The sequence below is a fragment of the Hypomesus nipponensis genome, chromosome 15, assembly GCF_054491055.1.
Source record: "Hypomesus nipponensis isolate SF chromosome 15, ASM5449105v1, whole genome shotgun sequence".
NCBI classification, from domain to species: domain Eukaryota; kingdom Metazoa; phylum Chordata; class Actinopteri; order Osmeriformes; family Osmeridae; genus Hypomesus; species Hypomesus nipponensis.
In genome coordinates, this window is record NC_140375.1 from 4,831,791 (window position 1) to 4,847,574 (window position 15,784).

Below are 15,784 nucleotides of genomic sequence, written 5' to 3' on the forward strand. Positions count from 1 at the left end.
CACATCACAAGTTGGACTAAATGTGGCCTTTGTTTTTGTGCTTTGGCTCACTTCTTTCATTCAATCCTCCTCCTACTCCCCTTCCCTCCCTCTCTCTGTCGATGTCCCTGAAAAGTTCACCCTCAGTTCTCTCTCTCCTTCCCACACTCCATTTGTCTCTCTAACTCCACTCTCTTTTTACTCGCTGTCTCCCCAATCCCCCCCCCCCTTTTCTTGTAGGGTGTGTTATGGCTTCTCTGCCATACCTTGTGCGCATAGTATACATGTTTTGTGTATGTGTGCACTCCATGGGGTTGTGTTGTACGAGTGGAAGAGAGACACAGACTAAGACAGAGACAGACAGATAGAGAGAGAGACAGATAGGCAGGCAGACAGACAGACAGACAAACAGAAGTTGAGCTCACACCAGTATATTTGTCTAGGCCCGCCCCTCTCTCTCAGTGACGACAACATTGGCCTCTCTGCTGGAATGTGCCGGAGTCCCGCCCCTCATCATCCTCCCCCTCTGTCTCATTGTTTGGGTCTGAGGAGAGGACAAAGTTTCTCTCACTCTGTCACTCTCTCTCTCCCCTCCGCTGTGGCTGTTGGTGTTGTGGTATAGCGATCCTCTCAACAGCTAGCCTGCGCTGGTTCACAGGGTGTAAAGGATACTTCATAACGACTACTGCACACAGAAGTGGACTAGACTGGCAGCACCTAGGTGAGGAAATACAGTGTGTGTGTGTGTGTGTGTGTGTGGGAGGGAGGGAAGGAGGGGGGGCAGAAGGGATTTAACACTGAGCATTTGTACAAAAAACAAACACACACACTTTTTAGTGTAAAAGTTGTTAATGTGTTGTGAGTGACATACCAAGGTACTTTGCTCTAACTGGGTAGCAGTGCTGAGCTGGAGATAGACATGTTGGAATGTGTGCGTGTGTGTGTGTATTTGCATGTTTGGGAGGTGTTGATGGATGGATTGATGCGTGGGTAGCTAGGGCCCATGGCCCAGAAATGACAATTTCCTATATTCAGCTGTATATAGCTTTTGTCTGTGTGTGTCTACGTCTCGGTATGTGTCCATGTCTCTGTATGTGTAAACCTATACAGGGGCCTCTGTGTGTTTGTGTGAGACTGTGTGGGAGAGGGCTGACAGAGGGCTGACGTGTGGGTCTCTTTCTCAATGGGTCAGTTGAGTTGTTCAGTTGGTCAGCCTCAGCCTGTTGTGTGACTCCTTTTCCCCGCAGGTTAGCATAGCATCACATCTCCTAGCATCATATCTCCTAGCATCACATTTCCTAGCATCATATCTCCTAGCATCACATCTCCTCCTAGCATCACATCTCCTAGCATCACATCTCCTAGCATCACATCTCCTAGCATCACATCTCCTAGCATCCACATCTCCTTCCTCAGCATCACATCTCCTAGCATCACATATCCTCCCATCATCACATCTCCTCCTAGCATCCCGTGCGTGTGTGTCCGGGTGGAGGGGTGAGCTGGAAGGGTGCAGTCAGGGTTGTGGCTGGGCACGGGCGTGACTGCAGCAGACTTTATTAGCTTGTTTGTGTTTCGGAGTCGGAATCGGACTCCTGCTGCTCTGCAGAGCGCACTGCTTCTCCCTCCTCTCCTTTTCTTTTCCTCACCTTCCCGTCGTCCCTTTCACTGGCGAGGTACGGATGGAACATATGCCGATCACAGGTTGTGGTTGTTGTTGTCTGGATCCGAGTGGATGTTCAAGTGTGTGTCTCTTCCTGCACAGGGGCAGCATTTGTAATCTTTGATCCCAAAAGATGAATGAAAGACTCATCTCGCTCTTTCCATCTTTGTATCCTCTCTTTTGCATTCGGGCTGTAAGAGAGAGTACTGGAGAGTTTGGATGGAATCCAGTAAGTGGAGACACACCCATCATATGAGGACCCTCATCTCTCTCTCTCTCTCTCTCTCTCTGTCTCTCTGTCTCTCTGTCTCTCTGTCTCTCTGTCTCTCTCTCTGTCTCTCTCTCTCTCTCCATTTCTCTCAAGGGAGGTTGTGTAAGAGGGTAGGATTGCATGGTGTGTGTCTATGTCTCCCCCTCTCTATAAGCAGCAGATGTGAGGTCGGAAGCTATGAGAGAAGCTTGTGTGAGATCTTGAAGCATTTAGGGTTATTTCAACACTCCTCCCTTAAGCTGGGAGGTTAGCTCTGATTGGCTTTAGGATTTAGCTTCATAACAGGTATCTTGACTGGAGTGCGTGCACACACATACACACACAAATGTCAGTTTGCTTCAGTGTTATTCTGTTTGGATACTGCAACTTTGATACGTGTGTGTGTGGTCCTATGTGAGGTAGTGAAACAGAAGGTCAGAGACAGAGAGAGACAGACAGAGAGACAGAGAGAGAGAGAGACAGAGAGAGAGACAGAGAGAGAGAGAGACAGAGAGAGAGAGAGAGACAGAGAGAGAGAGACAGACAGAGAGAGAGACAGAGAGAGACAGAGAGAGAGAGAGACAGACAGACAGACAGAGAGAGAGAGAGAGAGAGAGAGAGAGAGAGAGAGAGAGAGAGAGAGACAGAGAGACAGAGAGACAGAGAGACAGAGAGACAGAGAGAGAGAGAGAGAACCAGAACCAGAACCAGAACCAGAGGGTCCGAGAGAGTTGACAGAAGAGTGCCTGGAATTCTCCAGTCTGGCACAAATGAATTCTGGGTTTGGTTTGAGAGAATACATAAAAAGTCTAGTGTGTGTGTAGGCTTTTAAGAGAGCTTAGCTGTAAGTCCGAGTGGAGCTCCTCAGCTGTAAAAACACTCCTCCTTCTTTCCTGTGCTCTCCCAGTTTCTCTCTATTTCTTCTCCTTGTTGTCATCCAACCCCCTCCCTCCATTTCCTGTCTCCTTAATCAGCCCTGGAAGAAGGGACAGGCTGCCTTGATGTCAGCTCACCTCGTGTTTCCCCACCCTTCAGCCTCCCAGCCCCCCAGCCTCCTAGCTCCCACTCCTCAGCCCCCCATTTTCCAGCCCCCCCCCAAGCCCACAGCCTCAGGTACTCCAAGGCTGGCAGAAAGAGAGAACATGAAGTTTAAGTTTAAGCGGGCTGCGTTAAGGGAGGTTAACCTCACGCACACTGCTGGAGTAGAAAGGCCCTTATTGGATCCTGGAGCTTTCCACGGCAGTGCCAACCAGTCACGTACATCTCCTCCATGTATCACCTCGCCTGGTGCATGTATATCACCTGTATGATGGTGGGTGCGTGTGGATCACCTGTATGAACTTGGTGTGTGGTGTACGTCTCCAACAGCGCTGTGCGGAGAAGGTTCGAGTGGAGCGTGACCGTGAGAATCTGTGGAATGCTCTTGCGTCTGTGTCAGAACACCCAAGGACACGCTGAACATTCTTCTGAAGGTGAACGGAGAGGGAAGGAGAGTGACTCTGTAGCTGCCTGCAGTGACAGGACATCCAGTCCTGTGGTGGTTCACCCAGTTTGAGACCTAGCTTACTCAACATGATCTTGAAAGTTATGTCAGATCACGTGACGCTTCCAAGGAAGAACAGCAATCATTCACTGAGCTTCAAAGTACCCCCCCCCCCCACACACACACACACACACGCACATCTCTTCACCCCCTCCCCTCATCTCTCTCCTCTACTCCTACCCCGTCCTACCCCCTCCCTGCCCCCATCCCCTAACCCTCTCTCCGCCTCTCTCCCCCCAGGCGCTGTGTATTAACGTCCAGTGCAGTGATGTTCTGGAGACCCTGAGTCTGCTGTTTTGTGGGGCGGATGTGAACTGCTCCTCAGACCAGGCTGACTGGCCCTCGCCCCTCGCCCAGGCCCACGCCCCCTCGCCCCTCGCCCTCGCCCAGGCCCACGCCCAGACACTGCAGGCTGAGTTCCTCAGCCACAACCTCAACACAGGTGCAGCCGCACACGTGCACACACACACATGAGTAGACACACACGTGCACACACACACACAGGAGTAGACACACAAACACACACGTGCACACACATACACACACACATGAGTAGACACACACAAACACACACAGGTGCAGACACACACACGTGCGTGTTAACCCCCGACCTGCCTCTCTCAGAGCTGCCTCAGTTGGAGGTGGGTGGGCTGATGGAGGCGGTTCATTACTCCGCCCCCTCCTCCGTCTCCTACAATGGCTTCCTGTTCAAGACCGGCTCTATGGCTCGGCCAATCACGGAGCGCAAGACCAAGGAGGGTAGGCACACACAAACACACGCATGCATGCTAACCGACAGTGTGTTTGAGGTGTGTTTAACACGCTTGTTTGTATGGCGGGCGTAGAGTTCAGCCGTCGCTGGTGCACACTGAACGATGGCTGCTTCAGCTACTACGAGAGTGACAAGAACTCCACCCCCAATGGCATGCTGAAGTCCTCGGAGATCGTCTGTCTCGCCGTCAACACGCCTGACAAACATGGGTATGTACTGTATATGTAGCTGGACTGAACACGGTAATGTACTGTATGTATGTAACTGTGCCCGTGGTAGATGCGGGTCTCACTTTCTCTCCCTGTGTCTTGATCTCTCTCTCATTGTATTCTTCTCTGCCACCCCTCTCTCTCTCTTTCTGTATTTCTCTCTATTTCTCACACACACACACACACACACACACACACACACAAACACATATACCCTCTCTCACCCCCCCATCTTTCTCTCTTCTCTCTCTCTCTCTCTCTCTCTCTCTCTCTCTCTCTCTCTCTCTCTCTCATTCTCTTTGTCTTTCTGTCTCCCTCAGGTACGAGCACACGTTTGAGCTCTACTCGGACTCTGAGCGTTTGTATCTGTTCGGCACAGATGACCCAGAGAGCCACAGGGAGTGGGTCAAGTCCATCACCAAGGTAACCACTGACACCTGCATCATCACGTACTGGATGTGTTTGAGCGTTCAAGAAAGTCGACTCAATTTGTTATGTAATCCTTACACTCTGCCCCGCCCCCTCTGCTGACAGACATTGATCCCAGCCAATGCAGAGCCCTTGCTGAGGCTGGGCTTTGAGCGGATTGGTAGGCTGCGGTATAAGGACGGGCTGAACCTGCAGAGCCCTCGGGTTGGCTGGTTTGCGCTGGTCGGCTCGTCGCTCCACGCGTACCTGGAGGACGGCGAGGGAGAGGAGATCCACCTCCGCAAGCTGCAGGAGCTGTGTGAGGAGAAGGAGACTGGGAGAACCAGGGGGGACAGATGGGTAGAGTATGGGGTTAGAGCAGGGGTCTCCAATCCTGGTCCTCCAGGGCCGCTGCCCTGCATGTTTTAGATGTTTCCCTGCTCCAGCACACCTGATTCAAATGAATGGTCATTACCCGGCTTCCACAGAACTTGATAACAACCCATTCATTGGAAACAGGTGTGCTGGAGCAACATCTAAACATTGTAGGACAGCGGCCCTCGAGAACCAGGATTTGGTTGGAGGGGTTATAGAGGGGAGGGTATGGAGGGTTAGTATGGAGGGGTTAGAGAGGGGTTAAATGGAGGTCATGTGTGGGTCATTAGGTAATACATAATATGGGTGATATAGTAGTTCATGGCTCATGTACTGGATGGGTTATGGATGGGTTATATAGAAGAGTATCCGTATTGTATATTTGTGATCTCACCATATTGTGTGTTTGTCACAGCCATCCAGCAGGAGAATGAGGTCCTGGTGCTGGTGGAGCGAGGGAGGTGAGAGGCTATGCAGAGTGCGGGTTAGTGTGTGTGTGTGAATACGATATCAAGTGGTGGAGGATGGTGACCCGGCCCTCCCTGGCTGTAGGACCCTGTACATGGAGGGGGAGAGGAAGCTGGACTTTGTGGGCTGGTGCGGGGCCATCCAGAGAGCAGCAGGCAGCAGTGGAGACTCCCTCAGCCAACAGCAACTCACTGAGACGGACATTCCTGTCCTGGTGGACCGCTGCATAGACTACATCACACAATGTGGTGAGCACACGCACGCACACGCACGCACGCGCGCGCACATACACAGCCTTCTTTCCCATATCGCCAAAACACAGTACTGAGTGAGAAGTGGAGGGAGTCAGATGGCTGAGCGGTTAGGGAATCGGGCTAGTAATCAGAAGGTCGCTGGTTCGATTCCCGGCCGTGCCAAATGACGCTGTGTCCTTGGGCAAGGCACTTCACCCTACTTGCCTTGGGGGAATGTCCCTGTACTTAACTAAATGTAACTAAATGTAAATGTAAAATGTCAATGTAACTGAGTGGGTGTCCTCTGTGCGCGCGCGCGTGTGCGTGTGGGGGCATGAGTGTGTGTTTGTGTCTTTGTGGCCTCATGTGACTGTAATAGTGGGAATTCTGGCTGTCAGCAAGAGTGCTGGACCACAACAAAACCTCACTGTTCACTTCCCCCTTTCCCCCTCCCTCCTTCCCTCCCTCCTTCCCTCCCTCCGCTCACTCCCCTCTTTCTCTTCCCCATAGTCTTGATCTCTGCTGACATAGTCCTCTGGACTCTGGACTCTGCTCTGCTCGTTGACTCACTGATTTGCTGGGCATTAGTCAACTCTAGAATATGTGCATGCGGGAAAACTTTGTGGATGTGCGACTGTGCGTGTGTGTGTGTGTGTGTGTGTTTTGTCCCTTCTATTCGTATTGCTCCTGTTTACTGATTGGAATGTTAATCCTGTGGAGCTGCGGTCTGTGGTTGGAGTCTGACAGAAGTGGGTCCTGGTGCACCCCAGTCCTGCCCTTCAGCTCTCCACACCATGGAGACAGGCTGCACCTGTGTCCTACAGGAGGGACACTGGATGTCCAGTCAGTGCTCGGACAACTGACTGCATTATTTGTTCACAGGGATGTGAGCGGTGTTGTGTCAGCAACACTCTGAGAAACGCCAGTATCTGCAAAGGGGTTCTTGTTAACCACGTCCTCTCTTAACCTTGTATCTGCCTGTCTGTCTGTCTGTCTGTCTGCCTTCCCATGTTGGTGCATCCGTCAGGCCTGACGTCCGAGGGCATCTACCGTAAGAGTGGCGTGAACTCGCGCGTGGCGGCGCTGTGCGAGGCGTTCCGGCAGGACGCCAGGAGGGTGCGTCTCCGCGAGGGGGAGAACCAGGTGGACGACGTGGCCACCACGCTCAAGCGCTTCTTCAGAGAGGCCGAGGAGGGCCTGTTCACCTCCCAGGACCACCAGGCGTGGCTCAGTACACCTGGTGAGGCCTGGAGTCCTGGGTGGAGCAGGCCAGGTGTTTCACCTGGGGGAACGCTCCCTCTTTCAGGGTCGGAGACCAAGTGTTGTATGCGCTGCGGTTCTAACCTGTTTCAGTGTGTGTGTGTGTGTGTGTGTGTGTGTGTGTGTGTGTGTGTGTAGTTAGTTGATGAGTGGGTGCAGTTGAAGGTTGTCCTGTCTGTGTGCTCTCTCTCTCGGCTGCTGGATGGTGTTGTCGAGGCAACGCAGTGTGCTGCTCACTCTTGAATCATCCATGTTGTGTGGGGACCCTGAAGTATCTCTACTGTGTGTGGTATGATGAGGTCTCTACTGTGTGTGGTATGATGAGGTCTCTACTGTGTGTGGTATGATGAGGCCTCTCTCCTGTGTGTGGTATGATGAGGTCTCTACTGTGTGTGGTATGATGAGGTCTCTACTGTGTGTGGTATGATGAGGTCTCTCCTGTGTGTGGTATGATGAGGTCTCTCTCCTGTGTGTGGTATGATGAGGTCTCTCTCCTGTGTGTGGTATGATGAGGTCTCTCCTGTGTGTGGTATGATGAGGTCTCTCCTGTGTGTGGTATGATGAGGTCTCTCCTGTGTGTGGTATGATGAGGTCTCTCTCCTGTGTGTGGTATGATGAGGTCTCTCCTGTGTGTGGTATGATGAGGTCTCTCCTGTGTGTGGTATGATGAGGTCTCTCCTGTGTGTGGTATGATGAGGTCTCTCTCCTGTGTGTGGTATGATGAGGTCTCTCCTGTGTGTGGTATGATGAGGTCTCTCTCCTGTGTGTGGTATGATGAGGTCTCTCCTGTGTGTGGTATGATGAGGTCTCCTGTGTGTGGTATGATGAGGTCTCTCTCCTGTGTGTGGTATGATGAGGTCTCTCCTGTGTGTGGTATGATGAGGTCTCTCCTGTGTGTGGTATGATGAGGTCTCTCCTGTGTGTGGTATGATGAGGTCTCTCCTGTGTGTGGTATGATGAGGTCTCTCTCCTGTGTGTGGTATGATGAGGTCTCTCCTGTGTGTGGTATGATGAGGTCTCTCTCCTGTGTGTGGTATGATGAGGTCTCTCCTGTGTGTGGTATGATGAGGTCTCTCCTGTGTGTGGTCTCTCCCAGCCCTCCAGGACGACAGTTTAAAGATCTCTCAGTACCAGCTACTGCTCAACAGGCTGCCTCGGGTCAACAAGGCCACACTACGAGCACTGGTCAACCACCTGTATTGGTGAGACGCACACACACACACAAAGAATTCACTTAAACTGCTGACACACATCCAGACAGGTCTTGCAAATTAAATCAACACATCAGGCTGTAACTGTTGTCTGTGTGTGTGTGTGTGTGTGTGTGTGTGTTTGGTCACAGTGTGCAGCGGTTTGCCCAGAACTGAATCAGATGAATCTTCATAACCTGGCCATTGTGTTTGGGCCTACACTGTTCCAGACTGATGGGAAAGACTATACTGCCGGCCGTGTCATAGAAGACCTCATACAGCACTACACACAGAATCTTTGATGTAAGGCCATCTCCCTCACCCTCTCGCTCTCTCTAACCCTTTCCCTGAGGGAATGCAGCTAAGTAGCAAAATAGATGTGTTGTGGTTGTGTTGTGGTTGTGTTATGGTTGTGGTTGTGTTATGGTTGCGTTATGGTTGTGTTGCGGTTGTGTTATGGTTGTGTTGTGGTCCAGGTTGACGAGCAGCAGCTAAAGAGGCAGCTGGATGCTGAAGAGATCACAGTCATCATCAAGGTTCGAGAGAATCTCAACGCCAAGGTCCCTGTAAGTGCTCGATGCATCATCTTCTGTTATCATCCTCAGCAGTGTTTCCTCTAGGATTTTCTTTAGCAGTGGGGACAAGTCTGTCCGAACACCCCCCAAACCCACCCCCCCCAGCCAAAACAAAGTTCTAACCCTATATTTCGTAGCAGGTTAATGTAATAGTCCAATAGCTAATGTCATGTTGCACTTATTTTCGTCCTATTTCCCCGAATGCAATAAGGTTTTGCTACTTCAAGACACCATCCACTCATAAAGTATGTTCTAAATTGTATAAATGCTGGCAATTAATAATTGATGTAAAAACGTATTGTAAATGGTCAGTAGCCTATCGATTAAAGTAAGCCACTCGAAAGCATGTACACTGTCTGCTTCATTTGATCTTGATAGGCTAAGCATTCTGTAGCAACTAATAACAATAAACCTTCTATTTATTAATGAAAACTACTTCAGCATAATAATGCACTTAAAATAAAAACGTGTGCAAGGGCAGCAATCGCTATCGAATCAACAGACATGCAATTTCGCTAGCAGGGGAAGAATACAAACAACAAAAATCACCAGTTAACTTAATTTAAATTTGCAAGAACTATAGACTAATACAATAACAGGCTTAAATGAACTGACAACATAAGTTATACGACTTGCAGTTCTCAAGGGACGTCCGTGCTATTCTCCGACATGCACAATCACTGCTGATAGACGGCCTTTTGTACAGCCCTGTTTCTGATACCGTAGCGGCAGAAATGTAGCCGTGGCGGGCCTCCAAATCAAGAAGGAGGAGACACTGCTCAGGATCCACTATCCACCATGTGGATCAGCCTGTATCCATCACCCTCTATCTATAATGCAACCTGTCCTTGGGTGCTACTCTCATCCTACCACTTTGTCGTGTGTGTGTGTGTGTGTGTGTGTGTGTGTGTGTGTGCGTGGTTACATGTGTGTGTGTGTTCAGGCGTCTGGCTCTGGGGATTTCATCCTGCACGGTGTACCTGGAGGAAAAGAAGGAGACCGCCGAGCAGCATGTCAAGGTGAGCGCCACAACCAGGTCCTCGAGCGCGTCGCATAAACCTCGTCCCCGGACGGTGGCTTGTGCACCTCGACACGCTCCCCCGACTACACTAACACACCCACCTGACCCCCACCCCCACCCCACCCCCATCCTGGCTGTCTCCCCCAGATCCCTGGCTCCATGACGGCGGCTGAGCTGACCTGTGAGATCCTGGACAGACGGAAGATCGCGGTCAGAGAGAAGGACTACTGGAGCTGCTGGGAAGTCAGCGAGAAGGAGGAGACTGGTGAGGGGGGGGGGGGGGCAAGCGAGGGGGAGACGGAAGGAGAGAGGGGAAGGAGGGAAAGTGGGAGTGGAGGGTGGGAGAGAGAGGGAGACGAGGCTAGTGGAGCTCTCTCCGGCTTTCAAGACGTGTCAGTCTTAACTGTTTTGCGTGGGGACGTGGGGGAAGGCGTGCCACTGGGGCGTTTTAGATAACACTGCAATTCTCTCTCTCTCTCTCTCTCTCTCTCTCTGTTTCTGTCTCTCTCAGAACGCCCGCTGCACCATCTGGAGAGAGTGTTGCCTATCTTACATTCTCTGGGCACCGACTCTCATCTGCTGATCAAGAAACAAGTTTCCATGGAGGCTATGCTCATCTACCTGGGTATTATATACACCCACACACACACATACTCGCACGCTGTGTTGTACTTACTTAGTGTGTCATCCCCCCAATACAGCTAGTAAAGTGGATGTGTCCAAACATGGAATGGTAAAGTTCCGGGAGGAGAGGAGCATTCTGGGATTGGGCCTAAGCTCTGGAAGTTTCCATGACCGCTACTTCATCCTCACTACTGGTTCCTTTAGGATGTACAAGGAAGTACGGGTAAGACAAACACACACACCATGGCATTCAACATGCTCATTTGCCCTCATTCCCTCTCTTCCACTTGCTCTGCCTGCCCCGACTTTCCCTTATGTCGCCCCTCTCTCTCATGCCCTCTTTCAGAGTAATCGTCCAGAGAGGGACTGGAATGTGAAGAATCTGAAGGTGTACCTTGGCATTAAGAAGAAACTGCGTCCACCCACCTGGTGAGAGACTGTCTGTTCCTCCCTGCTCTGGGGATGCCTCGCTCCCCTCCATTTCCCTCTCTTTCTCTCCATCTCCCCTTCTCCGTCTTCCCTCTTTTCCTCCCTCCCTCCCTCCCTCTCTCCCTCCCTCTCTGTCTCACTCTTCTCCTCCATAACTCCCTTCTTTTCCTCCCTCCCTCCCTCCCCTCCCTCTCTGTCTCCCTCTCTCTCTCTCCCTCTCTGTCTCCCTCTTCTCCTTCCCCGCCGGTCTCAACCGGAGCTCTGCGTGCGCGTGTCTGTTCAGCCACAGGAGGGCGCTGTGGCCCAGCAGAGCCCCGGCTCTCCCGTGGCAGCCTGAGAGGCGGCGTCAGAGCAGCTCGACGCAGGGGGCCTCGTCGAGGCGTTTCAGATCCTGCCCCCGATCCTGCGCCTCGGCCTTCCAGCCATTCCGGCCCCCGGCCAATGTACCCCACCAGAAACTGTCCGCTGATGTCCGCCGGTTTTAATCTGTCATGAAAACGATCTCTCTCTTCCTTCCATGTCCCCGCCTCCTCGCTGCAGCTGGGGTTTGACAGTCGTCTATGAGGGGGACAAACTGGAGAAGTGGTAAGCTTGCCCGTGCGTTTGTGTGTGTGCGAGGGCCTGTTTTCTTGGAAGTAGCTCTCAAGGCTATGCTAAATCAGGTCAGCTCTCTGTGTATGTGAGAGAAAGACACACACACACACACACGAGAATAGGAAAGGTCAAGGCTTGCCAGGGGGGCGCGCACACACCCCCACACACACTCACCTGCACGCATGGCCTTGTGGTGTGGTAGAGGGTTTATAGCTGATGGGGGGGGGGGGTACATGTAGAAGAAGACGTTACTGTCAACAACAGGCTTTAGTGTTCTAATTGGGGCACCATGGATGTCACGGTCCTCGGGAGAACATCCTTCAGTCACGCGTGACCGCCGCATCAGCCCTGATACACGCACCTGGGATGGGGGGAGGGAGGGGGGGGGGTGTCGGGGAGGGAGGGGGTGGAGAGAGGGAGGGAGGAGGGAGAAGGGGGTGGAGCGAGGGGAGGAGGGAGGAGGGGGGGCAGGATGGTAGAAAGACACGGAAAGGAAAACGGGAGCTGTGGGAGAAGCCAGGGAGAATGGCTGACTGGGGGAGGATGAGAGGAGGAGGGTTAGGTGAGCGGGGGAGCGGAGGAGGGAGAGAGGTGCCTAGGGCTGGGCTGTTCCGGCCCCCTGCCTCCTAGTGAGGAGGGGGGGGAGGGGTGGGAGGGAGTGGGGGTGGGCGGGGGGGTTGTTAGAATGTCCCAGTGTCCTTTGCTCCAGGGGGCTCTGAGCCCTGATGAGCTCTGTTAACCATGGTAATGATGCCGCTTCCTGTGAGGATCGACCCTGTGTGCGTGTGCCCGCGCACCAGCGTGTTCATGCCTGTACGAGCCGCAACGCGCTCCGTAATACCCTGTAGAAACTGTCAAAGATACAAATGAACAAAGGTTGTTGTGTCTCTGTGGCTTTAATTGGATGCAAACAAGCTCATGGTTCTCATAAGGCATTCTCCTCATAGCGTCTCAGTGGCTGGGGTGAGTCAGAAGATAACTCGCTTTCAGGCGTTAAACACTCGCTGCTTTAATCACTGTTCCCTCTTTGTTTGGACAGAGGAATTACACTCCCTTGTTGATGCTCAGGGCCTCTTTCCCAGCACCCCCGCTGGAACACTACGTGACTATTTCTGGTCATTTTTCTCCCCTCTGCTTTTTTTTCCTCTCCTGGTTTTAATCCCCCCTTTTCCCCTGTCTTCCTGGGTCTCTCGCCCCTCCCTCTCTCCCTCCCTCCCTCCTGCCTGTCTCTGCCAGGTACTTGTCTGCTGTGACACCCAGTCAGAGATGAGGGAATGGTACGCCAGCTTCCTTAGTATCCAGGTATGGACACACCCACCCACTCACACCACCTCACACACACACACACTCCCCCTCACACACACACCCCAAAAAAACCCTCACACACACACCCCCTCACGATCCCACACACCCCCTTACACCCCCGCCCACAACTCTGTTCCACACACACACCCATCCCACTAGACCACAGGGGGGACAGGATTGGTCTCTCCTCCCCGGTCTCCCTGACTCACCAGAGAGGAGGAGAGATGGTGACTAACTGGTCTCATAGAGGACAGATAATAGCAATGATAATAACAATGACAACAGTAATGCTTTGTCGTTATGTAAGCTAATTGTGGCCGTGCTCAAGGTCGGAGTGCGGCCCCTTGGCAATGAATCACCGTGTTTGATCATGACAAGTGTTTGCTTCCTCCCTTATCTCTTTCTTTCCCTATTTCTCTCTCTCTCTCTCCCTCTCTCTATTTCTCTCTCTCTCTCTCTCTCTCTCTCTCTCTCTCTCCCTCTCTCTATCTCTCTCTATCTCTCTCTCTCTCTCTCTCTCTCTCTCTCCCTCTCTCTCCGTGTTTCTCTCTCAGTTTGAGGGTAACGTATGGCCTACTGATGCGGTGCACCTGCGTGTGTCCCGGGCGTTGCCATACAATATGACGCGTCACGGTAATGTGTCGTTGATTCCGTTGCGAGGCAGCGAAAATGAAATGCGGAACAGCGTAGCAGCTTTCAGCCAAGACCCGCTTGCTGTGAGTTGATTTCTGCAATCACTGGGTTTAATCGAATGCTATCGGCCAATCAGAGAGCTCAATCAATGGCTCCAGGCCTATCGGAAGCCTCCTTGTTGACCCTGGGATCCACTACCACTCTGCTCGCTCCATGTGAGGCAGACCGGTAACCCCTAGGTCAGCTTGAAACCTCTGACCTCATGATTCACTCTGATTGGCTAATCAGCTTCAGCCATGCACACACACACACACACACACGGCTTGGCAGATATCTGTCTACTTCCACGGCTGGGCTAGTTTAACAGGACAGTATTGATTACATAGAATCAATATGGTGGAATGGTATGAGATATTCCATGGCTCGCTCTATCTATAGCTGGCCTTTGTATAACCCTGGGAAGGTGCAGTGAGGGTTTGTGTGTGTGTGTGTGTATATTTGTTGGGTTGTGCTTTGGTGAGCTTGAGGTTCCAATATAGCTTCTATAGTCAGCCGGTGCCCCAGGGTGTGTGTGTGTGTGTGTGTGTGGGTATGTGCATCGAGTTTCCGTGTGTGTGTTCTTTAAAAAAAAAATTCACGCCTCAAATTTACTGTTTTGATTCCGTGCGGTGCATATGCATTATTCTGTGCTAATGTTATTATGTCTGTTTGTTTGTTTGTGTGTGTGTGTGTGTGTGTGTGTGAGAGAGAGAGAGAGACCGAGAGAGAGAGAGACTGTCTGTGAATGCTGATGCTGATGTCTGTCTAGCGTGCTTTCATGAATGCAAGCAGTCTGAACACGGATTGTATTTGACATGCCTGTTAGCCCTCCCCCTCACACATGGCTTGGCTCCTCAGCCCGTGTGTGTGTGCGCATGTGTGGATCTGTGTGCCTCAATCTCTCTCTTTCCTCCCTCAGCTTTTTAGAGATGTGCGATGATGGACCCAGATGCAGGTGAGGACTGCAGGGTTGTGTTTGAAGCTCTGCGTTGGCCTGGCTGCTGTGGCCTGTGTCTGTCTGACTGACTGACTGACGTGTGTTTTGTGTTCCGTAGGAGGCAGACCAGCCACACAATCACTTGAACATTCCAGCAACAACATTCCAGAGCCCTACCTGAATGATTCAAACACACACATGCATTCAAAGACACACACACCTGCGCCAGTAAACTGGACCCCGCCCCCCCCTCCCCTTTGCAGGCCTTCCCCTGTGTTCCACCTGCCCCCACGTCCTGCACACCCCACCTTTCCCCTCCCCAGAACTGCCGGACAGGAAGTGACCTCACCGCTGCGCTGCATTTGCGGGGATACCTGAAGAAGGGTCAGAGACTGTAGTTCTCCGGAGACCAGGAGAGGAGGCCCAGCACAGGCTAGCAGTGGGACCAGGGGGGGAGACCGTCCACCCAGCTCCAGCACTGTCTGAACCTGGACCCCGTCACGCCCACAGACAGCTTATGGAGTTACAGTTGCAAAGACGATGGACTTTTCTAGTTTCAATATTGACTGACAATCTGGCTCTCTGTTCTCTGTCTAGGTCCTCCTGCTTGTGTCTCCCCACTAGCTCCCTTCTTGTTCTGGAGGCCGTAGCCCTCCGTCGCTCTCCACGTGCATCCCCATCTTCATGTCTCCGCTTCCCTCTGTCATTCTCCAGCTCTCTTCCAACAGATCCTCCCTGGACTCCCAAGATCCTTCCTCAGTTTAACACGTAGATATTTATTTTTCCCGGAGAGGGAGTTTGGCTCTTTGGCCAGTGTTACATTTAGCCGTAGGCCTAACCTGTAAATACACACACTTTTCCAGTACACGTACACACGCAGTCATCCATGTTCCCAGTAGGAGCGTGTAAACCTTCCTTTGTTCCAAGACACGGCAAGAAAACGTGTTTCTCTCTGTGTATTTCTTCTCTTTGTCTGGATTGGATTGGATGTATATTTCTCCAGTGTTTACTTAAGTCTAATAAACAAATACGTGTCGGTCAGAGTGAAGTGCGTGCCGTGGAGTGTTTTGAAAGGTTAATCTCCTCTGGCAGCAAATTAGCCTCTCGGTAGCTCCTCATTTGGAAGACATTCTTCATCTTCTCCTCTGAGAGAGCTGACAGAACAGCACACACACTTTACAGACCCCTGCAGGAGAGTAGCACACTGATGAGACTGGCCTGCACGAATGATTGGATGCACTCACACACACACACACACGCTCATCCAGGCTTTTACC

The 15,784-nt window shown here is 51.9% G+C and overlaps 1 protein-coding gene across 1 annotated transcript in view; it reads left to right on the forward strand.

The window, feature by feature from the left end:
- Positions 1-15,550, forward strand: part of arap1 (ArfGAP with RhoGAP domain, ankyrin repeat and PH domain 1) — a 29,971-nt gene extending 14,421 nt beyond the window's left edge. Inside the window, 23 exon segments of the mRNA XM_084674698.1 lie at positions 3,676-3,877; positions 4,060-4,194; positions 4,281-4,416; positions 4,737-4,839; positions 4,951-5,143; positions 5,615-5,660; positions 5,752-5,915; positions 6,928-7,140; positions 8,257-8,362; positions 8,503-8,518; positions 8,521-8,641; positions 8,816-8,926; positions 9,877-9,944; positions 10,094-10,211; positions 10,458-10,571; positions 10,648-10,793; positions 10,917-10,999; positions 11,540-11,581; positions 11,940-11,959; positions 12,834-12,895; positions 13,453-13,614; positions 14,490-14,525; positions 14,626-15,550. Coding sequence (XP_084530824.1) covers positions 3,676-3,877; positions 4,060-4,194; positions 4,281-4,416; positions 4,737-4,839; positions 4,951-5,143; positions 5,615-5,660; positions 5,752-5,915; positions 6,928-7,140; positions 8,257-8,362; positions 8,503-8,518; positions 8,521-8,641; positions 8,816-8,926; positions 9,877-9,944; positions 10,094-10,211; positions 10,458-10,571; positions 10,648-10,793; positions 10,917-10,999; positions 11,540-11,581; positions 11,940-11,959; positions 12,834-12,895; positions 13,453-13,614; positions 14,490-14,510 — 2,382 coding nt within the window. The 3' untranslated portion in view covers positions 14,511-14,525; positions 14,626-15,550.
- Positions 15,551-15,784: the final 234 nt, after the last annotated feature.